We start from the raw sequence: 26,481 nt of genomic DNA on the forward strand, positions 1-26,481 counted from the left end.
ACTTTAGAGGTCCTCAGCCTTGGAGGGCAGCGCTGCTGCCTTTCTCTGGTTCCTTTACCCAGTTCTGTGCCCTGCACTGCCTAGGGCACCCAGGGGCCATGTGAGTGATGGCTTCGCCAACGTCCCCCTGCATGGATGCTCTCCTTCGATTCTCTGCCACCCTGTAGGGAGGCTGTATTAGCATGTCCATTTTACAGAGGAGGAAACTGAAGCTCCAAGGTATGATTGGCCCCGTGTCCCTTGGCCAGTAAAAGGCCCACCTAGATTTTGTTTTTGTGTTTTAGAACAGAGTCTTGTTCTGTCTCCCAGGCTGGGGTGTAGTGGTGTAATTAGCTCAATGCAGCCCCAAACCCCTGGTTCAAGTGATCCTCTAGCCGCAGCCTCCCAAAGCACTGGGATTACAGGCGTGAGCCACCACGTCTGGCCCTCCACCTGGCTTTTGAATCTAAACACTTTCACCTCCTTTCTCTGTCCATAGAAAGCTAGCTTGCCGTCTGCATCTTTCTTTTATAGAAAGGTCCAGGACGCCACCCTTCACAACACACAGGTGTTTTACATTGGGCGAAGCGTTGTCCTCCTTCAGACTTCATCCGTAATGCTAACCCACCTCCTGCGACTTTCCTCATCTATAAAACAAGAACACTGACTCTTGCATGAGAAACGAGAGCCAGGTACATAGGAAGTGGTTAATATGTGGCAGTTGTATTAAAAACGACCTCTGAGACGTCCCGGAATCGGAGGCACAGGTATTAAGACCTACCTTGATGCGCATCGACATTGCCCCTCCTACTTGAGCGGGATTTATTCGCTTCCTGGTTGACAATCTGTTTCCTCCATGGACTCCAAGCTCCACGAGGGGTGTATCAATCTTTTTCAGTGTTGTGAATCTTCACTGGTGCAGCCTTGTTCCCCTAAGACACTGTTGGGATATAGTAGATGTTAAATAAATGTGTAGAATTAATGAATACGCAAATAGGCCATTTAACTAATTGTTCTATGCCTCAGTTTCCTCAAACCTAAAACAGGGATAAGAATCCTCACTACCTAGGCTGGCATGAGTGCTAAATGGATGAATGGACATAAACCTGCTTAACTTGGGGCTTTTGACCTTCCCTGGAGTGCTTTTTACCTAACTGACACAAGAGCTCTTTCCTGAGGGCCTTCTTCATGTCAGACTTTAAGAACACCTCGGGCATACCAGGGAGGCTAGATCAGTTATCAGTTTCACATCAGACCTGCTGAGTGCCAAGTGGGTGCCTTGGAGATGGACCGAGGTTCAGGGGTAGGGGATCCAAAGTTCTACATATAAGCCTGACTCTGCCACTGACTCATTGGGTCCTCTTGATCCCAACTTTAGCCCACCTCTCTGGGCCTCAGTTTCCCCTGTTGTAAAAAGGAAGGTAATAAACATTGCGTAGCTCTCTAAGGCTGCTTGGAGACAGCTGTAAGGTTATAAATGTGAGAGTTCTCAGTCCCGTGGCCTGACACAGACTCATGGATTGGTATGATTTGAATAACACTTTACAGAAGAATCAAGCTTCTAACCAACCGGCGATTTCTGGACCCAGAGAAGTCTCTCTGGGGCCTTAGCCTTATTGGCCTGTTTCCACGTGGTCTCTTGGGCCACTGAGATCACAGGAAGCACAGGGGTGGATCCTGGGTAAATGCCTAAGAGCTCAGCTCAGCATCAGGCTTTCCAATTTCATCTACATGACTTCATCATCATCAGAAAATAATACCTGTTATTAACTTTTTTCACATTACCAGTCTCTAGGGAAAAGGCAAAACTCCTTCCTTCCTGATCTTACATGATAAAGCTAATTACCGTTTAGAGTTCTGCATGTATGAATACCCTCCACTACCTTATTTATACCACATACAATCTCTTATCAGGGCTCTTCCAACTCAGATGCAGAGCAAACGGGGCCAGGTGAGGGCTGTGGCCAGCTGCTGAGCTCAGTTTCCCTATCTGTAACCTCAGACAAGTTGCTGCTCACCCTGGCTGCATAAAGGACTCACCTGCACAGTGCCCAGGTGGGAAGATGGTAGAGTGAGCTAGAGATGGTGGGGGCTGGGAGTCACCAAGTCAGAGTTTTTCCTGTCTGGCCATCCCCCGGGGAGCAACTTTGCCCTCCACATTAGTGTGTTATTAATAGCCCCTCGCTTCCTACTTCAGTGCCCTGGACCCTGGCCTCGTGCGTGGCGTGTGGACCTGTTCCCAGCACTCATGCCCAGGGGCCCTCATCCGTAAGGCTCAGAGCAGCTGACTCGACTTTCACCCTTAGACCCCTGCAGGTGACCAACAAGGCCAGTCACAGAAAAAATGACACGGCCAGCCACCATGGAATCTGGTACCAATGGGGTACCACGAGAGCAGCCCAGGGTGGGGAAGGGACTTCCCCAAGCTGCTGGGTGAGACAAGGAATGTCCACGTGGCTGGGTGTGTGGCCTGACATCCCTGTGAAGGAAAATCCCATGTAAAAAAGAAAAAAAATCAAACTTGTTTTGTGTCCTGCATAGGCTCCTTGAAGAGCATCAGTGGCCTTCACCAGAGACCCGAGGAACATGCTAGTCATGAAACAAGCTGAGTTATCATTTATGGCAGCAGGGAGGGGGCACGCAGGCATGAGCCACCCTGAGTGTCTTAGGATGGGGGTGTTAAAAGGAACTCAAGACAGGATCAGGGCTGGAGGTTGGGCACTGTGGGAGACCAGAGGCAATTCTGACCTGGGTAAGGAAGGAGCAGTCACTCATTTAGCAAGAGAGAGGGGTGCTCGGGATTTTGAGGGTGGTAATACGACCTTGCTTATGACTTTGTCTGAGGTCAGTGTTCTGTTAGATTGTGGAAGTCCAACAGGAGAACAAAGTAACCTGGCTCTGAGAGTCAGACTCGTTCCCGGTGCCAGGGGCTCTGTTTTGTTATTTCTCAGGGGTAACCCACATTTACTGAACCTTTGCTAGCACTCAGCTTCCTGTTAAATCAATCCTTCCTTCCCTCCCTCCCTCCTTCCTTCCTTCCTTCACTCCTTCCTTCCTTCCTTCCTTCCTTCCTTCCTTCCTTCCTTCCCTCCCTCCTTCCTTCCTTCTTTCACTCCTTCCTTCCTTCCTTCCTTCACTCCCTCCCTCCCTCTTTTCTTTTTCTTTCTTTTTCCTTTCCTTCCCTTCCCTCTCTCCCTTCGTTCCCTCCCTCCCTTCCTCTTTCCTTCTTTTTCCTCCCTCCCTCCCTCCCTCCTTCCTTCCTTTCTCTCTCTCTTCCTTTCCTTTTTTTTCTTTTTGAGACAGGGTCTTGCTCTGCCACCTAGGGTAGCGTGTGGTGGCATGATCACCGCTCACTGCAGCCTCAACCTCCCTAGCTCAACCAGTCCTCCCACCTCAGCCTCTCAAGTAGCTGGGACTACACGGACCTGTTAAATTCTTTATATCAAGATTGACAAACCATGACCCTCCACATCCAGCCTGCTGCTTATTTTTTATGCAGCCTGGGAGCTAAGAATAGTTTTCATATTTTTAAATGGTTGAAATAAATCATAAGAAAAATATTTTGTGACATGTGAAAAATTATATGAAATTCAAATTTCAGGCCAGGGCTGGTAGGTCACGTCTGTAATCCCAGCACTTTGAGAGGCTAAGATGAGAGGATCACTTGAGCCCCAGAGTTAGAGACCAGCCTCAGAAACATAGACTTCCACTCTACAGAAAAATACAACAATTAGCCGGGCATGGTGGCACACACCTGTGGTCCCAGCTACTTGGGAGACTGAGGTGGGAGGATCACCTTTGTCCAGGACGTCGAGGCGGTTGTGAGCCATGATCGTGCCACCGCACTCCAGCCTGGGCAACAGAGCAAGACCCTGTCTCAAAAAAATTTTTTATGTCCCCCAACTAAAGTTTAGCCAAACCCAATCACCGATGTGTCATCTGTGGCTGATTTGCTGCTCCCATGGCAGAGATGTATTGTTACGGCAAAGACCTGATGGTCCCCAAAACCTAAAATGTTTATTGTCTGGTTTTTTACAGAAGAGGTTTGCTCATCCCTAGTTTTAGTAGGTTAACTTTTTTTTTTTTTTTTTTTGAGACGGAGTTTTACTCTTGTCCCCCAGGCTAGAGTGCAAAGGCGCAATCCCAGGTCACTGCAACCTCTGCCTCCTGGGTTCAAATGATTCTCCTGCTTCAGCCTCCTGAGTAGCTGGGATTATAGGCATGCACCACTATGCTCAGTTAATTTTATATTTTTAGTAGAGGCGGGGTTTCTCCATGTTGGTCAGTTTGGTCAGTCTGGTCTCAAACTCCCAACCTCAGGTGATCCACCGGCCTCGGCCTCCCAAAGTGCTGGGATTATAGCCGTGAGCCACCGCGCCGGCAGTAGGTTAACTCTTAATCCTCTTGATGATCCTGGAAGTGTTACTTCCATTTTATGAGTTAAAGAACTGAGGTAGGGGGAGATTAAGAGATAGAGCCTAACCAGGGTTTCTCAACTTCATTATCAGTGGCATTTGGGTGGGATGAGTCTTTGCTGGGGTGGGCTGACCTATGTATTGCAGGAAGTTTAGCAGCATTTCTGGCCTCTAACTGATAGATGCCAGTAATTCTTTGCCCTTCCACCCAACTGTGATAACCAAAAATGCCCCCAGACACTGCCCAACATCCCTGGGGTACAGAGTTGGCCTTCACTGAGAGCCACTGGCCTAAAGTCACATAGTCAGTGACGGAGCTAGGATTTGAACCCAAGGCCTATGTGTTTGTTCACCAGCCACACACCCAACTTCCAGGCCTGGGTTGTTTTACTCTTGGTGGTTCCAGCTGCAGGAACGTTTAACTCGTTCTAATTTTCTCGTCTCCAAGGCACTGTCAAAGGCTGCTGGGGAGTCTGGTCCATCAAGCAGAGGAATAACTTTATCATTTTTGTGTATTTGCTTTAAGAGACAAGGTCTTTCTCTGTTGCCCAAGCAGTGGCCTGGTTATGTGGCATGATTATACCTCACTGCAGCCTCCAACTCCTGGCCTCAACTGATCCTCCCACCTCAACCTCTGAGTAGTTGGGACTACAAGCATGCGCCACTACACCCAGCTAATTTTTTAAAATATCTTTTAGAGATGGGATCTAGCTGCATGGCTCAGGCTGGCTTCAATCTCCTGGGCTCAAGCAATCCTCCTGCCTCAGCCTCCTGAGTAGCTGAGATTATAGGCGTGAACCACCATACTTGACCAGAGAAAGAACTTTAAAGATGAAGTCAGCTCCTGTCCTGAGCCTCCTCTGCTCAAATGCTACCCAAGCCCCTACCTGACTCAGAGGAGAAGCCACAGTTCTTCCTGTGAGCTCTGAGACTCCTGCATGACCCCACCCGCTTCCTGCCCCGTCCACCCCCTGCCACTTCTCTTACCTTGCCTGCTCCTACTCTCCTCCCTCAGCCCCTGCAGCCCCACCGGCCTCCCCTCTGCTTCCTGACACTGGGTGTGCTCCCACCCAGGGCTTTGCACCTGTTCTTTCTTGCCCCAGATGTTTGCATGGCTCACCACCCCACCTTCAGGTCTTGGTTTGAAGTCAGATTCCCCTCTTTATCAGACTTTCTTTGAGCCTTGAAGAGGGTACCTCACCCCAGGGTGCCTGGCCCTTCCCCGCCTTGTGTTTTTGCATGGCACGCACCTTCACTTCACATACTGCATATGTAACTTGGTCATGTGTGGCCTGTCTCCCCCACCAGAAGATCAGCTCCACGGGGACATGGACTTTCATCTCTTGTCGCTCAGCACCGGGCACATGGCAGGTGCTCCACAGTGGTTTGCCGGTGGATTAATTGGCTAGGGTTCAAGTGCCCAAGCTGTGGCTCTGGGTTCCAAGTTGCACGAAGCTCTTACCTCAAAAGAAGAACTGAAACACATGCGCTACTTATTCACAGAGTATCCCAAGAACATAGTCAATAGCACATAGTAGGTGCTCAGTAAACACTTTTTGGATGAATGAATGCATGAATGAATGGATAAGTAGGGTCGCCCAACCCATTGCTGATTCAGTACTATCAGACCTGGCGTTTCACAACTTTGGCAATAGCTATTCAGGTAAGCCTAGGCTTGAGTTATGGATTGTCAATTAGCCTTGCAGCTAAACCCCTGTTAACCCCCTGCCAACAGGCCTGGGCACATCTTCACAGATGGATGGTAGCACAGGGGGACAGAATGCTGACTGACTCATCTTTTTAATTTTCTTTTTCTTTCTTTCTTTCTTCTTTTTCTCTCTCTTTCCTTCCGTCTTTTTCTCTCTTTCCTTCCTTCCTTCTTTTTCTCTCTCTCACTTTCTTTCTCTCTCTTTCTCTTTTTCTTTCTCTCTCTCTCTTTCTTTTTCTTTCTCTCTTTCTTTTTTCTCTCTTTTTCTTGTACTTTCTTTTTCTCTCTCTCTCTCTCTTTCTCTTTCTCTCTCTTTCTTTCTCTCTCTCTCTTTCCCTCCCTCCCCCTTCCCCTCCCTCCCTTCCTTCTTTCCTTCCTTCCTCCCTCCCTCCCTCTCCCTCCCCCACCTTCCTCTCTCCCTCCCTCCCTCCCTCCTTCCTTTCCTCTCTGTCTTTGTCTTTTGATTCTATGAATAGTATAGGTTCCTTGGCAAAGAAAGCATTCTTGACTGACTGCACAGACTTGGGACACTCCTGCCCCGTTCGCTGCATTACACTAAAGACATCATGCTCTTTCCTCCTAGCTGCTGTGCGGAGAAACGGCCTACACACTGTGCCCACGGAGATGCAGTTTCTCGCCAGCACAGAAGAGTAAGTTATTGGTGAAATTCGTAGAGGAGCCAGTGCTTGATTCAAGGAGTCAATGAATAAGAATTCAATGCTGCAAACCATTTTCCTCCCATCCCTGAATTTTTCTCCAAACAACCTAATGCCTAAGTTTTCATCATTCATCTCTGTGGCTTAAACTGAACCTCAACAGCCTCCTTTTAAAAAAAAATGCAGACATGGAAAGGGTAGGGCAGTATATTAAATCCCTAAAGGTCTGGTGAGATTGAGGATCACAGGTACTTTCCTCTTGAAAGAAGGGACCCAGAAGAGCAAGACCGCACAAACTAACGACAATCAAGCAGGAGAGGGGAGCGGGCAGGGTTCGGAGTCCATACAGACAAAACACCCTGTAAAACAATAACAGCCCTTCACCCTTACATGACTTAGAAAGCATCTTCACATTGATGTCAAAATCACATTTAGTCTAGTGTATCCTTTGCATTTTGGCACTGTGGTTAAGATCATGGGATCTGCAGTCACAAACACCTGACTTGGAACTCTGGCTCTGCTGCATACTGGCTATGTGAGATAATGTAGATACAGCAGGTTGGCTGGACCGTACATTGTGATCTCAATTTAACAGTGATGACACAGCAGGGAGTCAAGCGATCTGCTCAAGGCAGTGCTGGGCATTGATCTGGTCTATTTCATTCATTCAGCAAATAGTTATTGAGAGCTTATGATAAGCCAGGCACTATTCTAGGGATGGAGATACAGCAAGGGACAGGCAGAAATCCCAGCCCTTTTGGGCTTAGATTCTAGTGCCAAGAAACGGAAAAATGAATAATCCATGGTGTGCCAGGTGGTTGATAAGCTTCGGAGGGAGAGCAAAGCAGGAAAGAGGGCGGAGAGGTGAGCTGGTAAGCGGGAAGGGGCAGTTTGAATATGGGTGGTCAGGGAAGGCCTCACAAGGAGGTCGTGCTTGAGCAAATCCCTTCAAGAAGTGGGGGATCTTGGGGGTAACCATGGGAAGAGTGTTCTCAGCATGGGGACCAGCACGTGCAAAGCTCCTGAGAGGTCAAAGAGCGGCCAGGAAGCCAGTGTGGCTGGAGGTGAGTGAGTGAGAGAGCACATGGTAGGAGGCTGGATCAGAGAGTTTTCTTGGGTGGGGAGAGAGTGATGGTGGAGGACAGAGCACGTGGGACCTCATGAGCCGTGGCTATAGCCTTGACTTTGAATAAGATGGGAGCTGATGGAGTTTTTAACAGGGGAGGGGCATGACCTTGTGCTTGTTTCATCCCACAGCCTGTGCTCCTTCTTGGCCCCATGTTTGGGGTCTTTGAGTCCACCTTTGAGACATGGGTTATATGATTGGTCCAGCCACTCATGACCATGTAGCCTGGAAATATGTTTTAAACATCTGCCCGTGCAGTGCTTGCACTGGGTCTATTGGGAAACCAGTCCTCACTCTCTGGAAGTCTATGTTGGATGCAAACCCCTTCCCCTCTCTGGGCCTCGGTTTCCTCACCCGAACAAAAAAGTGGTCGCTCTAGATAAACCCTAGGGCCCTTTCTGCTATTTCTCTTTTGATACTTAGGATGGTTGGGGTGCCCAGGTCTAAGGGAGGCCACAGTACTGGCCCGGGCCTGCCACCCCTGAGAAGTCAGACCATGATGGTGGTTTCCAGCTGCTTCTAGTCTTTGCCTTCCTGTCATACTGGAAATCAGCTACTCAGACCCCAGCTCATGTCCCCATTGTCCTCTGAGGAAGGAGTCCGTTATGTAGTGATTCAGGCCAGAGGGTATTTGAATTATCATTCCTTCTTTAAGGAAATAATTTTCATTTTAGTTTCTACTTTAATTTTAAAAATTTGATTCATTACACAGAATAGTTTTCTTTTTTCTTCTGTTTTTTTTTTTTTTTTGAACAGCAACTACTTTATTGTTATTTTTTATTTATTATACTTTAAATTCTGGGGTACATTGCAGATAGTGCAGGTTTGTTACATAGGTATACACGTGCCATGGTGGTGGTTTGCTGCATCCATCGCCCTGTCATCTACATCAGGTGTTTCTCCTGATGCTATCCCTCCCCAACCCCCCCCCCCCCCGCTATTCCTCCCCTAGTCACCCATCCCGCAGGCCCTGGTGTCTGATATTCCCCTCCCTGTGTCTGTGTGTTCTTGTTAGAACAGTTTTCTTTTTAAAAAATCTGAATTTCCCTTTTTTTCAGCTTCATTGAACTGCAATTGACAAATAAAAATTATATATTTAAAATATACAATGTAATGTTTTGATATATGGGTACATTGTGACATGATCACAAGCTCATTAACATATCTATCTTGTCACCTAGTTACAGTGCTGTAGCAGTTCTAAATTTCATTCACTTATAAACATTTTACAATTGCACATGTCCAAAAATACCCTTAAACTAAAAAATAAATGTATTCAGCAACTCACTTCCAGAGGTAGATTGTAACCATTAAATGAATACCATTCTAAACTATTTCTTGATAGAGAGCTATATACATAAATGCATTTTTACCATGGTGGCTCACACCTGTAATCCCAGTACTTTGGGAGGACAAGGAAGGCAGATCACCTGGCGTCAGGAGTTTGAGACCAGCCAGGCCAACATGGTGAAATCCCATCTCTACTAAAAATACAAAAATTAGCTGGGCATGGTGGTGGGCACCTATAGTCTCAGCTACTCTGGGGGCTGAGGCAGCAAAATCGCTTGAACCTGGGAGGCAGATGTTGCAGTGAGCTGAGTTCACGCCATTGCACTCCAGCCTGGGTGACAAGAGTGAAACTCCGTCTCGAAAAATATAAATAAATAAATAAAATAAAAATTGCTAATGCTGTTTTGTAACCTGCTGGTTCACTTTTTTTCTTCATTTCAGCCTGTTTTCAAAACTTATTTTACTTAATGGAGTATAGTGGACATCATTTCACCTCAATAATGCCAACCTTATGGTCTTTTAATTATGTACTTAATAATTCTTAATTTCATTATTTCCCAAAACTCTTCAACTGCACAAGAAAAACAACCCAGAAGATAAAAAAGGAAAAAAAAAATACATAATTTCACTCCTGGGAAAAGTAGCAAAACAATTTGCATCTATTTCTAGACTTTAAATGCTCTTGTATTCATGAAACATGGCTGTTCCTTTATTTTTATTTATTGTTTATTAATTTTTTTAGAGACAGGGTCTCACTCTGTTACCCAGGCTAGAGGGCAGTGGTGCAATCATAGCTCACCACAGCCTCAAACTTCTGGGCTCAATCAACCCTCCTGCCTCAGCCTCCTGAGTAGCTGGGACTACAGGTGTGTGCTACCATACCCAGCTGATTTAAAAAAATTTTTTAGAGATGGGGTCTCACCATATTGCCCAGGCTGGTCTCAAACTTCTGTCCTCAAGCAATCCTTTTGCCTTGGTCTCCCAAAGTATTAGAGTTACTGGAGTGACCCACCACACCCAGCTGAAACATGAGTATTTACAAAATAAAAAACTACATATTACTGTGACATGCTTTTCCACTGTAGTTTGTGAATGGACAGCTTTCATCTTACCAAGCATCCGTTTAATAGCCGCATTGGTGTTCCATCCAGGAAGAGGGTCATCTTTATTACCAGCCCCTTTTTTATGGGCATTTAGGCTATTCTTCACTTAAATTATATTTAGTGGCATGGTGAATTCCCCTGTACCCATACCTGAGACACTAGTCTATTTCTTTAGGATACATTTTTAGAGTAGAATATCTGAGCTCAAAAGTTGCACCTTGTTACAGGTTTTTTGATACCTGTGCCAAATTACCTTCTAGAAAGATCACTTAGCTCCCCCAATCCCTGGGCAGTCTATGGCCTGTTCTCCATGTGTTCTGAATGGCTTCTCTCTGGATTTGTTTAAAGCAAAGACCCCTCTGGGGAGACGGAGGTTCCACTGGATCTGCTGGCTGACTCCAGGAAGGAGGAGGAATATCGTGGGAACATCTGGAAGGGCTTCCTCATCTCCATCCCCTACTCAGCCAGCATTGGGGGCACAGCCACACTCACGGGCACGGCCCCTAACCTCATCCTGCTTGGACAGCTCAAGAGGTAAAAGCAAGAGTCCCCACTGGTAGGGAGGGTTCTGCTCCCCCCTTCCTCGTCCCTCATTCATTCACCATCCAGAGAATGTATATTGAGGGCTTTCTCTGGGCCAGGCTCTGGATACACAGCAATACACAAAACCCAGTGAGATCCCTGCCCTTGGGGAACTTCCATTCTGGTGGGAGAGTCAGACAATAAGTGAAAAAGCAAATGAATATGTAATATATCTGTGTGATAAGTTAGGGAAAAAATATAGCCGGGCAAGAGGGTAGAAGTGAGGACAGAGGGGTGCTAGTTTATGTAGGTTGGTCCGGGCCGCTGGTTCTTTCTGATGGGTTGACATTTGAGCAGACGCCTAGAAGGGAATGAGCCACGTGGACACAGGAGGGAAAGGCATTGCTGACAGCGGGGAGTAGCTCCTACAAAGCTGGGAGGTGGGGCTGTTCCTGGGGAGGTTTAGGGACCCGCAAGAATACCAGGGAGATGAAGAACCTGGGGCGAAGGGAAGGTAAGAAGATATAAGGTTATAGGGGCAAGTGTTTTCTAAGGACACAGCTTTTCCTCCAAGTCATTGGGGGTCATTGGAAAGGTGAGAGCAGAGTGACCCATCCAGAGGCATGGGTCTGTGGCTGTTCATGGCCTGGGAGAAGCCTTCCAGCCATAAGCGGGGTCCCCCAGTGAAGTGGGCTCTGCTGGGAGCTAAAGTCTCCCCATCCCTGGAAGTGGTCAGCAGTGACGGGGTGGCCGGCAGTCAGGGCATGAGAATAAGAAGGGTGCTCCAGCTGCACAACTTGCTGCTCCCATTATTTCAAGCCTCTGGTTTCCAAGACTTTAAAAATTCGGTATTTTAAGATCCTGTCTCTAAGACTTTTAGGTTCCAGGATTCTGAGTCAGGGTTTCTAAGATTCCTTGCAGTGGAGATGTAGCATAGGTTCATTTAATTTACATAAATGCAAATGTAAGCATTTGGCAAACAAAGGACAGCAAAAGTTTTTGATATTCAACATGGCTCCAAATACTAGCCAACTTCTTTACCTGTTGCCCAACCAAAGAATCAAAAACCTGTGGGGATGAAGGGAGGCCCTGCTGATCTCCCCAAGAGAGGTTTGCTATGCGCACAACACTCAGTAACATACATGTGAGTAATTAAAGGTATTTTCACAAGAGATATTAGCACACCCATGTTTGGCCTCATATGCTGATTTTAAAACCTTAATCCCTGGGTAAGATGAATTGCCATTGCATTCCCAGATTCCAAAATACTTTGATTTTAAGGTTTGATAATGGGAACCAGTGATTCTTAGCCATGCACTGGGAAAAGTGAAAAAAAAAAAAAATAAAAAAAAAAAAAAGTCGTAGGTGTATTTCACCAATTGATTTAAGCCCACTGAGTTTTACTGCAAACCTCAGATGTCTTTTTATCTCTGTCCTTTAAACAAGGCCTGGCTGTGCCTGTGGTTTTAGCTTGGTGACAGAAAAGCCAGAAGCAAAGAGGGTCCTGTTTCAGGTGTGGGAGAATCTAGGCTCAGCCCTTTAGTGTTCTGCTGAGGGGAAAGGTAGACATTTGGCATTAGGGTTTGCCAGCTCATCCCCAGGGCTGCACAGGAAGATGTGGGCTCTGGGGATGGAGGGCAGGGCCTGGGTTGGGGATGGAGCGAATTGGAGGGGAGAAGTTGTCAAAGCATTTTCAGGCTGCCTGCCTGCCCTGAGGTAAGGCTTTGTTCAAACCTGAAATGAAATTGGGGAAATTATATGTTTTTTTTTATGTAAATTTCATATTTATATTTTATAAAATATATCTTACGTATATTTAGTATATATTATTATATTAACATATAATACATAAAATATATATTAACATATATACACAGTAAAAATGTCAAAGGTAAGATTTCAGGTAAATTACATGCAAATTGTATGCAACACAATGGCTTGAATGTAGACTCTCTGGTGTAGGGAGAGGGGATTTAAAAGGAATGCTAGGTAACATGTGATTTTGATTCTCCAGCTGAGAATAGGAGAAGCCTGGGGAGACAGGAGAAGTGGCTGCCCTGAGTGGTCCTTTGGCCCTTGTTGCCAAAATACATTTTATTGGTTTATTCTGATTATAAAATGATAGAGGCACATTACAGAACATTTGGAAAATGTAGAAAAAGAAGTTTGAAATACCTTCAATCCCACTGTAAGATTTTGACAGACTTTCTTCTAGACTTTTCTATATCCATATATTAAATGTGTATATTTTTCATGTTTTTGTCACTATACTCAATACAGTTTTATTGTCTGATTTTATTAAACTTTTTTTAGAAAAGCTGATTTTTAGTGACTATATGTTATCTTAATTTGGGTGTCATACTTTAATCCTAGGCATTTAGATTGTTTTCATTTTATAATGATTATTATTTCACTATTACGAATTACGCAACTGACCATATGCTTGCTGATATTTTAATATTTTTTAAACAATATTTTTATTTTGTGTAATTATAGAGGTATGCTTATTCACTGTAGAAAATACAGGTAGCGAAAAAGGAGGAAATAAAAAAAGCTCTTAGAATCCCACTGTATAGAATTTATTAATTCTTTTTTTATTTATTATGTAATAACTGTTAATGTTTTGATTTGTTTACTTATTTACCTAGAAATGTCTGTGAGTGTCCATATACTTTTGTGTACATCATTCTGTAACTTATTTTTCCACTTTTCAATCTAGCATTTATATTCCTGACCACATTCTGGTTGTTTGTTTTAAAGTTTATTTCAAGTAGTAGAATTTCTGGGTAAAAGGGTATGCACATTTTTAAGACTCTTACGGCATTTTACCAAACTCTTCTCCAGAAAAGAGTATCCCGATGAACAAACATCAAGAATCTGCCTGTTTTCCCACATCTTCACCAGCATTGAGTGTTATTGTCCTTCATCCTTTCAGGCTTGATGATGTCTTAATAGAACTGAGATTGGACACCATTCAGCAGAGAAAGAACTCATTGACATCACCATTGCCTGGACAAAACGTCCAGGGTCTTTGAGCATACATAATAAGGAGGGCAAAGGTTTCCGTCTGCAGATGTGTTATGTTTGACTCCCACATTCATCAAAAACATTTTAATGAATTTCCAGCGTTTAAACATCACATAATTTCAAGTAAAACCCAAATCTGGGCTTACTGCCCTGCACTCTTGCATGGCAACCATGGGGGAGCAAACAGCACCTGACCCCTTTACTGCACACAGCTCTCTTCAATTCTCCACGGCCTGACCCGGCCTGTTTCATTCACTCAGGCACCTATCTGGCCCCCAGGGGGCAGAGATTTTGACTGTAGTGCACCCACTGGTCCCACTAGGTCATAAGCCAGCAGCCCCTAAAGAAGAGGAAAAAAGGGGACTTCTATTAGAAGAGGTGGAAAACACTATTCCCAAGACTCCCATGGGACCCTTTCATTCCCCTCCTGACTCACGACTGCTAGTATGGCCTGGTCCCCTCTCCCACTCCCCAAATAGGCATGGCTGCCCTTGGCCTGTTCTCATCTCCCGCTGTTCTCCAGTTTCTTTCCGCAGTGTGACGTGGTGAATTTTGGCTCCTGGTTCATTTTCGCCTTCCCTCTCATGCTGTTGTTCCTGTTGGCAGGCTGGCTCTGGATCTCCTTCCTGTACGGGGGACTGAGCTTCAGGTACCTCTCATTTTCTTCTTGGCAGATAGAGTGGAGAACCAGGGAGTGGCCTTTCTAGTCTCAGTATCTGCTTATGAAAGCTAAGGATGATCGTTATTTCATGTCATATTCTCATTTCTTTATTTTATGTATGTATGTATTTATTTATTTTTACAGACAGGGTCTTGCTCTGTCACCTAGGCTGGAGTGCAGTGGCGTGATCGTAGCTAGTTACAGCCTCAATATCCCAGGTTCAAGTGTTCCCCTGGCCTCAGCCTTCCGAGTAGTTGGGACTATAGGCGAGTGCCACTGTGCCTGGCTAATTAAAAAAAAAATTTTTTTTGTAGAGACAAGGTCTCACTATGTTGCTCAGGCTGGTCTCAAACTTCTGGCCTCAAGTGATTCTTCATGTTTTATCCTCTCAAAGCTCTCAGATTATAGGTGTGAGCCACCGGGCTGGCCGTATTCTCATTTCTTGACCTCCCAGGGATTAAGTGAGAGGTGTGACCTGCCTGCCACACTCAGACCCTCTGTTGATGTCACATATTATTAATAATTATTAATAGTATTGCCTTTAAATAAGGGTAAACACTCTTGACCAGAGAAGAGGGGAGTGCACTATTTCCCATTGTATGGGGCCCTGGCATGGAAGATAATTTGGGATGGCATGAGGACAAGATATTAAATAACACCAAATCATATTATGGGAAATATGCCTTTATCAACTCTCATCACTCTGCCTGCTTACGCTGAGGAGAAAGTCTCAGTGGGATGCTAAAGAAACCTTAATATCTGACATTTCCAAATCAACCTCTTAACAAAGAAAGAGCAAGCTTCAAACCCAGAGACTTGAGCCAGAAATGATGTCTAGCCAAAATGCGATACTGGCACTTTGTTTTCCTGTGTTTATTTTGGTTACTTCAGTTACTTTTTAATATGGCTACGTTAATTTGGATAGGCCACACATACACAGGGCTCTCAAAAATAAAAACAACAGGAAGAGGCATGCAGTGAGAACCCCTCTTCCCAACCATGCCTACATGAGCCTCTTCACCCAGGATATTTGCCCAAAAAACGATGCACTTTTATTGGTTTCTTGTGCAACCTTCCAGAGTTTTCTTAAGCAAATATGAGCAGACACAAATATCTTTTTCTGGTGACTGGCCTCCCTGACATATTTTGGGTTTGTTTTGTTTATTTATTGAAACAGAGTCTCATTCTGTCACCCAGGCTGAAGTGCAGTGGTGCCGTCTTGGCTCACTGCAACCTCCACCTCCCAGATTCAGGCGATTCTCCTGCCTCAGTCTCCAGAGTAGCTAGGACTACAAGCTCTTGCCACCAAAGCCAGCTAATTTTTTTGTGCTTTTTTGTTAGAGATGGGGTTTTACTGTATTGGCCAGGCTGGTCTCAAACTCCTGATCTTAAGTGATCCACCCATCTTGACCTCCCAAAGTGCTGAGATTACAGGCATGAGCCACTGTGCCCAGCTGCTTTTTTATTCTATATTTTTATTTATTTTTTTCTCTTTTACCCTGCAGCTATAGATCAAAGAAGCAGATATTTTTATAAGATACATTTCTAGAAGTGGTATTTCTGGGTCTGAGAATAAACACATTTTTGTTTTAATAGATATTGTCAAACAATTCTTCATAAAAATTTTACATGTTTACTCTCCCATGCACAATGTATGAGCATGTCTGCTTCTTTGCAGCAAAGTGGATTTTTGCCAATCTGATAAGAAAAAGATAACTTGTGTTTATTTTATGAAGAGTAATCTTGGGCAACTTTTCATGTGTTTGGAAGCATATGAAAAGTTTGTTCACTGATATTTTCTTTCCTGCAAATTGTGAAACTGTGTGTTCATATTTTTATGCATTTTTGAAATGGGTTATTGGTCTTGTTTTTACTAGTTTCTGGTAGTCTTTATATTTTAGAAAGATGAGTGCTTATTCTGCAATAGAAACTACATTTTTCCCCCGATTTGTCTTTTGACTTTGCTTATGGTGGTTTTCTCCATGCAGAATTGTTTAAAAAATTTTTTCTATCTTTTCTCACATGGCTTCTGAAATTTCAATTACAGCTTAGAAAGGTTTTCCTAATATAGGACTTATAAAAGAATAATCCCATGTTTTCTTCTAGTGTTATATATTTTTACATTTAAACCTCTGATCTATTTGAAGTTCATCCTTATGGCACAGTGTGAAGTTTGGATTCAGCTTCAGTGTGAAATTTGGATTCAGCTTCATTTTTTTTTTTTGTCCCAGATGGTCACCCAGTGTCCTAACACCATTTATGGACACACAACATTTTACAATTTTGATGAAGTCAAATTTATCTATCTTTGGTGGCTTGTGTTTTTGGCATCATATCAAAGAAACTGTTGCCTATTCCAAGGGCATGAAAATTTACTCCTACCTTTTCTTCTGAGAGTTTTATGGTTTTAGCGGTAACATTTAGGTCTTCCATCCATTTTAAGTTAAATTTTGTATATGGTGTGAGGTAGGGGTCCAGATTCATTCTTTTCCACATGGGTATCCAGTTGTTGTAGCACCATTTGTTGAAAGGCTATTCCTTCCTCCACTATTCAATCTTGGTACCCCTGTCAAAAATCAACTGGGCACAGATGAATGGGTTCACTTCTGGGCTCTCAATCCTGTTCCATTGATCTATACATCGGACACCATTTACTGAATAGCCCATATTTTCTACACCAGTCTGAGATAGCAACTTTATCATGGACTAAATTCCCATTTGTGATGAGTCTGTGTCTAGATTTTCTATTTTGTTCCATTGATTCCTCTGTTTATTCATGTGCCTGTTTGACCCACTCACAGATTTTAAGCCTGGGAGTCTTATGATCAGATTCACATTTTTAAAGATCAGCCAGGCTATACGTGAGGAGAACAACTGTAGCAAAGGAAGACAGAAGCAGGGAGACCAGCCATCAGGCAGGCCTCGAACAGAGAGGATGTGGCTTTGTCAGGTGGTGGTGGTGGTTGTAGGTGAGAATTTAGTCCTACCTGCAGTGGCCTAACCTCCCACTTTCTGTTTCAGGGGCTGGAGGAAGAAGAAATCTGAGATAAGAGCCAATGCAGAAGATAGGGCTCGAGCTGTGATTCGGGAAGAATACCAGAACCTGGGGCCTATCAGGTATGTGAGGGTCCTTGGGTTGAAGAAAGTGCTAAGTATTAAATGCTCAGGAGAGCTTCCTCCTGACCTGGTCTTGGGCCCATGGAGGCTAAGCTCCAGGGGAATTTCAGGACCCATGGCCTGGGAGCCTGGAGATGGAGGATGGGAGGTGGTTTACAGAGTCATCCTCTTGGCCTGGTGCTGGGGTAGAAACCTGAAGACCAAAAAGCCCCTCAAGAGGCATCTGCTACCTTCCACCCAAGGCACCGTTGCCCTCCGAATACACAAAATGTTTGTCACTATCTCAGGTGGCTTCCAGGACCTTGTTTAATACATGTTTCCCACATGGTGAAAATAATGGCTTCGGTAGGGCTGTGTTCACAGACCAGCTGTGCCATGCATGTCCTGTGTGGCCTTGGTCCCAGCACTAACCCTCTCTGGGCCCTGCTCTCCAGTCTGTGAAATGGGTACATTCAGTAACTATCCCTTCCAACGCTTGGGGATCCTCTCTTTCCACCTCCATCCACCCTCCTTCCAGGTCTGTACCCTCTCTGTGTCTTCTCTCAATGTAGACAGACTGTGTGGTTTTCCGTCTCTCTCTCTCTCTTTTCCTCTTTCTCTTTGCCTACTGCATTTCTGTCTGTTTCTCTTTCTCTCTGTTTTTCTGACTGTTTCTTACTTTCTTGATTTTCCATAGGACCCTGGGAAACTCCTGGCAATAATGATGCACGTGGTTTTGGGGAGTGAGTGGCTTGAGGCTCAGGAAGAATCCTGAGGGAGCGTGGAAGTCCTGAGACAGAGATTACTTACATCCCATTGGCATCCCTTCCCTTGCTCCGGGCACTCTCTGGGGAGTGGATGACTCCAGCTTTCCCAGAAGCAGAGCCTAGGCCCAGTCACTCCCAGTGGGCAGCTGCCTGAGCCTGTGTCTGCTGTGGTCTGCCTGAAACCCTGGGTCACCATTGTGCCTGCATGTCTGTGCCACAGGTTTGCTGAACGGGCCGTTTTTGTCCTTTTCTGCGTGTTTGCCATCCTCCTCTTCTCCCGGGACCCGAAGTTCATCCCTGGCTGGGCCAGCTTCTTCACTCCCGGGTGAGGCTCTGGGGACCCCCAGGGTGGAGTCCAACAGGGAGGATTCTGGGCTGGGCCACCTGGAGCTGGAGAGGTGGCAGTGCAGCTAGGGAGACCCATGTCCAAGTTTCCATCTCTTGTCCCATGTGATTACTAATTAACTCTTATAATAATCTTATGATTATTAACTCTTTCACTCTCAAAAGAATTTAGGTTGTTTAGGTTTGGGTGATAATACATGATTTCTTGTGTGTTGGAAGCTCTAATGTGGAGTCAGACAAAACTGGGTTAGAATTCTAGCTCTACCACTTACAAGCTGTGTGACTGAGCAAATTGTTCATTCATTCAATCAACATTGATTGAGAAACTATTATGTGCTAAGCTGGATGCTGGGTACTGGGACACAGACAAAAGCAAGTAGTTAGACAACAAATAACAGCACTACAATGAGTGCTATGAAGGAAAGAGTGAGAGGGTTATGCTATAAAATAATGGAGCAGGGGCATTGACTTTGGACAGTTCTGGGAAGAGCCAAAGCTTAGGAAGACAGCAGGTGAAAGCAGCGGAGACACACTGAGAATGTCTACCGAAGCCTGAGCTAGAACAAACTTAGCATGCTTGAGAAACTGAGAAAAACCCAGTGGGACCAAGGTCTGGTGAGAAAAAAGGAAAGGGGGTGAGGAAGGATAGGTGAGGGCCAGGTCAGAGTGTCTTTTTGGGCATGTTAAGCATTTTGATTTTTTTTTTCCTGTGAGCAGTGAGCAGCCATTGGAGGGTTTTAAGCTACTTAATCTCTCTGTGCCTCAGTTTCCTAATCTGTAAATGATAGTATCATAGTACATTTCTCATTGGCTTGTTGTAAAGATAAATGAGTTAATACATGTCAAGTGATTAGAACGGCTTATAGAAAGAACTCAACAATTGCTAGCGATTTTCATTAGGAAATGGGTAGTGGGGGCAAAAATATAGATGAGGAGAACAGTTAGGACCTATAACCTCATCTAGTGGCCCCTGTCTTTTGGAACGGGGTGAGCAAACTATAGCTCAGGGGCCAAATCTGGCCCGCCACTTGATTTTGAATGGGTTTTACATTTTTTTAATGGCTGCGGAAAAATCAAAAGACAAATAACATCTTGTGATGCACAAAAATCATATGAAATTCAAATTTCAGTGTCTACAAATAAAGTTTTATTGACACACAGCCACACCTATTCAATTACTTATTGTCTATGGCTGCTTTCATGCTCCAATGTCAAATGTGAGTCCAGATGAACACCATGTGGCCTACAAAGCCAAAAATACTTATCGTGTGGCTTTTTCAGGAGACATTTGCTGACCCCTGTTCTGGCGGATGGCTTAAGTGAAGGTGGTAGCAATGGCAATGCAGCAGTCAAGATATCTTTCAAAATTAAATGTGGGGCTTGCGCTGGGTTGGATTTTTGGGGGTATTAATGAAAGGAGTGTGTGCATGAATGGTGGTTAATTGGAGAAGAATATTTTTAGGGGCTGGGAATGGCTTATTCATAATTCTATTTTGGTCTTGGTTTAGGCTTGTCAAGCTCAATAGGCAGTTGGATATGCAGGATTGGAGCTTAGAGGAGATGTTTAGATTGCAGACATAAATCTGGGAGTCATTGTGTAAATTTGGGAGTTAAATCCATAGGAATTAATGGGCTCAGCTATGGAAAGTGTATAAGGAGAGTATAGAAGACCATGAGGAACCCCAGCACTTGGGAGCTGGGAGAGGAAAATGAATTTACTAGAGAAATAGAGATATGATGAGTGAGGCAGAAGGAACTTAGAGCTATGGACCAGCAGAAGCCAAGAGAGGGGAGTGATTTAAGAAGAGTGAGTGGGCACTGTGTCAAATTCTGATGTGAGTGGGAACATGATTAAATAGAGATTTATCTACAGGATTTGGCGAAATCTGATTATTTCAATTAGCCCCATCCAAGAGAGATATACTGTGAGCCATATATATATTTTAAATTTTTTAATAGCTACGTTAAAAAAGTGAAAAGAAACAGTTGACACTAATGTTAATATATATTTTATGTGTAAATTATTAGTGAGAATTTTGCATTCTTTTTTCATATGAAATCATCAAAATCTTGTGTGTGTTTTACATTTAAAGCACATGTCAGTTTGGTCTTGGCACATTTCAGGCACCTACTAGACCACCTGTGGCTTGTGGCTACCATGCTGGACAGTGCACAATCCACACCTCGCCCTCTGAGCCTCAACCTCTTCCCTGGTAAAATGGATGATATAAATTCAGATTTCCTGAAAGTTGTTATAAGCAAGAAACAATATAATTTCATGAAGCCATGAAGCTCTCATTGCTCTTATCATTTTTTTTTATTTTGCCAAAATATAGGTACTTTATTTTTTCAGATGCAAAATGGGTGTTAAAAGCATCCCAACAATACAGAAAATGTGAAAATCAGCCAAATCTCAGTCTCTAGTTCTGATATACATCTTTCCTGACTTTTAAAAAAATACCTATCTGAGAACTGTTATACATTGTGATCACGTTGTTACTGGACTGTACACATTGTCAAAACTTGTTAAACTATACCCTTAAAATGGGTGCGTTTTATAGCATGTTAATTACACCTCAGTGAAACATAAGCCAATTGGCTTTTTGAACCTTATTAAAAGAAGATTTTTTTAAACAGAAATATGATCACATCAACATATTATTTGTAATCTGCTTTTTAATTTTGTATTAAATTTCAAAAGTTACACATACTCATAACAAATTCAAGCAATGCTGAATTGAAAAAGGACAAGCTGGTAGCTCTTTATCCACTTTATGTCCCACTGCCCAGAGATGATTGCAATGAGCAGTTTGGTGTGTGATGTTCCAGATATGCACACATATCTTCATACATACACACACACAAATATGTATACACATAACAAAAGACTGGAAAATGTAATCATATGATCATGGACAACTTGCCATTTTGGACTGACTTCATCCTTTTTTAAATTTTATTTTCTTGGCCTCAGGTCACAACTTCATCCTTTTAAAACCCTGCAGAGTACTCTACAGAATGGGAGCACTTTGATTTATTTAACCAATTCCTTATTGGATTGTGTTCAATGCTTCAAATAAACACTTTTAAAATAAAGCTTACAGGGTATCTTCATTGTATTTTTATGTCAATACACAGGGTTGACATTATCTTTTATCTTTTTTTAAACAGATGCATGTATTTCATAATGTGAATGGAACATAATTTCTTTAAACATGTGTCTATGGAAAATCTTCCATTTTTTTTTTACTCTTATCAATGATAGACATCCTTGCCCATAATACAAAAGTGTAACATTTCACAAGGTTCAATTCCTAGCAGTAGGATAACTGGATCAAAGGGTATTCACATGTAACATCTGAAGCGTGTTGCCAAATGCCTCAGGAGGTTCAACTGGTTTATTCTTTCACTAACGGCATATGTTCCAACACCCTCACTGGTTTTATTCCCCTTTTCAAGTCTTGCTGTGGCAGATGAATGGTATACCATTAGCGTTTTGCTCTGTATTTCTCTGATGATGGTGATATTGACCATTTCTTCCAACTTGTCAATTTGAATACTCTCCTTTCCAAGTGTGTGAATGGGAAGAGCTTTGGTTAGCAATGAGCTCTAGGCTTCATTGAACTTGGAGCCAGAGCAATCTGAGTTTAAGGCCAGGGTCTACAGAATGGGAGCACTTGGATTTCTTTAATCAACTCCTTATTGGATTGTGTCCAATGCTGCAAATCAAAACTTTAAAAATAAAATTTACAGTCTATCTTGGTTATATCTAGGTGTATGTCAATTTAACAAAATGACTTGCTCAGGGTCCGCCCTCGAACAAGTGGTTTCTGCTCTCTGACCCTCTGATTTCCCACCTGGAGTGCAAAGTATCTGCCCTGAAGGCTTAATGTGTACAGAGCTCCTTCTAAAGACACATTATGGATGCTTGAAAGGTGACAGTTAGATTTTGAGGGGCCGTGAGGCTGAGTTAATCTGGGTTCTACTGGTGTGAGTGGGCTGTATCAATGTGGTGAGCTGCCCATCGCAGGAGTGATTCAAGCACAAGCTGAACAAAGATAGGACTCTTACAGGAGTCCTAGTTAGGGTGATTTATGGGGTTTCCAAAGACTCCAATATTCTGCCGCCCTCAGATTCTCCCCTCTTTGGTTGAGTCCCTCTTCCTAGGGTCCTTGAGTTGGGAGGATAAGCATTTGCCTGGGCCCAAGCAGTATCTAAATACCCGCAGGGAGCTGCAAATAAAGAGCTTTGCACCATGCAGAGGGCATTGCAGGACAGAATCTAGTGACCCAGCCTCCAACAATGTCCCCTTCACAGCAGGCCTAATTCCCTTCCACAAATCCTCATTTACAAATCTGCCAAACCTCGGCCCGCTGAGATGCCTAGGGTCACATGTTTTGGGGCCTTCTCATTGTAGGTTTCTTTCTGATGCTGTCACCGGCGTGGCTATTGTCACCATCTTGTTCTTCTTCCCATCCCAAAGGCCCTCTCTCAAGTGGTGGTTTGACTTCAAAGGTAAGGTGGTCAAGGATGGGGTCTCGGTGGGCTCAGTGAGGACTGCGGCCTGGAGTGTGGTCATCAAGGGCCTGGAGCCCGCCTCTGCACTAACCATGTGGTCCTTCCTCCTTTCACTGACTGAGCCATGGCCTTGTCTGGGGACTTAGGACTGCCCCAGGTGATAGCTCAGGACAGGGGTTAGCCACTATAGTCTCCAGACCAAATCCAGCCAGCTATCTGTTTTTTGAACAGCCTGGGAGCTAAGCATAGTTTTCAGATTTTTAAATGGTTGAAAAAAAAAAAAGAAAGAAAAACATTTCATGACATGTGAAAGTTACATGAAATCCAAATTTCAGTGTCTATTCATCAAGTTTTGCTTTCCCCTAAGAAATGTGTGGAAATTAATTTTCTTTAGTTATATAAGTACCTACACAAAAGCCTCAATTTTGCCTCTTGGCCCACAAAGCAAAACAAGGTTTATTTTTCTTGCCCTTTGCAGAAAAATGACCCCTTAGCCCAAAGCAGAAGTCGCACCTTGGTTGCTCAAGGAGCCACTTATGGAAGGTACAAGCTGGGTTTCAACTATACAGGAAGTGGTGGGGACTGAGGGAAAACTGCCTAAAGGCATTCAGATTCCGTTTTTTAAAAATCACTGAGTCCCTCTAACCAAAATGGCCTTCAGATTGCCAGCTTGTGCCTTGCTCTGGTGTCCAGCAGAAGTCTGCCGGAAGGTGACGCCAACACCTGAGGCTGCCACCTGGGGCAGTTGGATGGGCTCCTCCAGAGTCAGGAAATAGGGACTGTAATCGAACTGTTTTCTGTTGTTGAGAAAAATAGTAGATGAAATTTCTTGGCTTTATTTATTTATTTAGACAGGGTCTTGCTCTGTTGCCCAGGTTAAAGTGCAGCTGCACAAGCTCGGCTCACTGCAACCTCTGAGGCGATTCTCATGCCTCAGCCTCCCCGTTAGATGGGATTATAGGCACCGCCACCATGCCCGGCTAATTTTTGTATTTTTAGTAGAGATGGGATTTCACTATGTTAGCCAGGCTGGTCTCAAACTCCTGACCTCAGGCTATCCGCCCGCCTCGGTCTCCCAAAGTGCTGGGATTACGGGCATGAGCCACTGTGCCTGGCCAGTATATTTATTTGTTTATCACGTGACATCCCCCCTGGAATATAAGTTCTCCAAGGAGATGAATTTTCTCTGTTTTGGCCGCTTCTGATATCCTTAGAGCCCAGAAGAGCGTTTGACACATGGCAGGTACTCAACATATATTTGTTAAACAAATAGCCAAGGACACGCTCTGGGCAAGACCCTGGGATGAGTCCCTTGCACAGAAGGACCATTTGATCTTTCCAGTAGTCTCCAAGGGAAGTGCTGTTACCATATTTTGCAGAAGAGGAAATCGAAGCTTAGAAAGGTAGGGACACTGGCCCAAATCACACAGTAGGGGCACAGCAGAGCCAGGATTCAAGCCCAGTTCAAAGCCTGTACCTTTAGCCACTGCTCTAGACTGCAAACTGGCATTAGCTTGAGCTGGAGTGGGAAATCCATGTAGTCAGAGGTTGTGCTTATGAGAAATAGCAGTAAAGCCGTGGTTGGATGGGAAAACAGTAAAAACTGTGGTAGCTAACATTAACTGAGAGCTCAGCATGTGACAGGCAGTCTGATAAGCATTCGACATTTAATCTGCATTACATGGAACCCTGCTCAAGGCCTTCTTCCTTCCCCTGTCCCATCCACCCTTACTTGCTGTGTGGGGTGAGTCACTTCACTTTTTCAGACTTCTTGGACTTCTTTAATGACATGATATTTTATCACCTGAAGACAAAGGGCAGGGCCACCTACCATGTCTGGTTGCCTTGTCCAGTTCTGGGCTTATTGTATGTTGCATTTGGCCCGAGAGTCTCCTCCAGGCTTATGACACCTACACTGCCCGTAGATACCATGGGCTGCATACACCTGTGGGTTGCATGTACCTGTGGACTGCATACACCTGTGAACTGCATACACCTGTGGGCTTCATACACCTGTGGACTGCATGTACCTGTGGGCTGCATACACCTGTGGGCTGCATGTACCTGTGGGCTGCATACACCTGTGGGCTGCATACACCTGTGGGCTTCGTACACCTGTGGACTGCATGCACCTGTGGGCCGCATGCACCTGTGGGTCACATGCACCTGTGGGCTGCATACACCAGTTGGCTACATGCACCTGTGGGCTGCATACACCAGTTGGCTACATGCACCTGTGGGCTTCATACACCTGTGGGCTGCGTGCACCTGTGGACTGCATACACCTGGGGGCTGCATACACCTGAGGACTTCCTACACCAGGGGGCTACATACACCTGTAGACTGCATACACCTTTGGGCTGCATACACCTGTAGATTGCATACACCAGTGGGCTGCATATATACACCTGTGGGCTGCATATACCTGTGGATTGCATACACCTGTGAACTGCATACACCTGTGGGCTCCATAAGCCTGTGGGCTACATGCTTGTTGGTAAAGGAGTTTTATTATGTAGCTTTTATTTATTTCCTGATTATAAAATCTTGTTTTAGATAAACCACTGTGTTACATTTGGAAAAAGCTCAAAAAGAGAAGCAAAATGTCCATAACTGCTCGACCAGGAACTGTCCTGGGAGATGAGGAACTGCCTTAAAGAGCCAGACCCATCCTCCCTGCTTCCCTGATCACAGCCTGCAGAGAAAAGTCCCGTTTCAGGAGTGATTACCCTACACCAAGCATGGCTCTAAGCGTGCCATATACATTATTTGACAAATATTTATGGAGTAACCACAGGCGTCACTGTTCTAGACCCTGGAGATGCAACTGTCAACTAACTGGAAATGCCTCATCTCCCTGCAGATTCATCATTGCCCTGGTTTGAGTTCACAGGGAACACCCCCCACCCCGGTTCTGTAACTGTGCCATGTGCCAGCTGAGGAAATGGGGCACAGGGAGGCAAAGTCACTTGTCAAGGGCACACAGTGAGCCAAGACCCAGGAGGGTCTGTCTCCAAGCCTATGCCCCCAACCCAGGGGTGTCACATTACCAGCCATGTGCCAGGTCCGGCCCACCACCTACTTTTGTAAATAGAGTTTTATTTACAACCATGCCCACATGTTTAAGTGCGGTCCCTTGGCTGTTTTCATGCTACAGTGACGGAGTAGTGACAACAGAGACTGTGTGGCTGCAAAGCCTCAGTGATTCACTCGCTAACCGTCCGCAGAAAGTCTGTTGACTCCCCTGGCCCATTGTCCCCGCCACTGC

The 26,481-nt window shown here is 44.6% G+C and overlaps 1 protein-coding gene and 1 long non-coding RNA gene across 7 annotated transcripts in view; one reads left to right on the forward strand and one right to left on the reverse strand.

Annotated features, from left to right (window-relative positions):
- SLC13A3 (solute carrier family 13 member 3) overlaps window positions 1-26,481 on the forward strand; it is an 84,463-nt gene that overhangs the window by 42,601 nt on the left and 15,381 nt on the right. Inside the window, exons 4-9 of one of the 6 annotated variants that reach the window (XM_032263668.1) lie at window positions 6,686-6,752; window positions 10,626-10,811; window positions 14,350-14,475; window positions 17,509-17,604; window positions 18,571-18,675; window positions 23,113-23,210. In XM_032263668.1, coding sequence (XP_032119559.1) covers window positions 6,686-6,752; window positions 10,626-10,811; window positions 14,350-14,475; window positions 17,509-17,604; window positions 18,571-18,675; window positions 23,113-23,210 — 678 coding nt within the window. The remainder of the gene's footprint in view (window positions 1-6,685; window positions 6,753-10,625; window positions 10,812-14,349; window positions 14,476-17,508; window positions 17,605-18,570; window positions 18,676-23,112; window positions 23,211-26,481) is intronic. The other 5 variants (XM_032263669.1, XM_032263671.1, XM_032263672.1 and 2 more) reach the window with 5 other exon arrangements.
- Window positions 25,167-25,686, reverse strand: LOC116540248. The gene is made up of 3 exons (XR_004264363.1): window positions 25,639-25,686; window positions 25,244-25,345; window positions 25,167-25,192 (listed from the first exon to the last, which is right to left on the reverse strand). It is a non-coding gene; the product is annotated as an uncharacterized LOC116540248 (long non-coding RNA).

Source organism: Sapajus apella, unplaced genomic scaffold, assembly GCF_009761245.1.
Source record: "Sapajus apella isolate SASKATOON/1434 unplaced genomic scaffold, GSC_monkey_1.0 scaffold137, whole genome shotgun sequence".
Classification (NCBI taxonomy): Eukaryota; Metazoa; Chordata; class Mammalia; order Primates; family Cebidae; genus Sapajus; species Sapajus apella.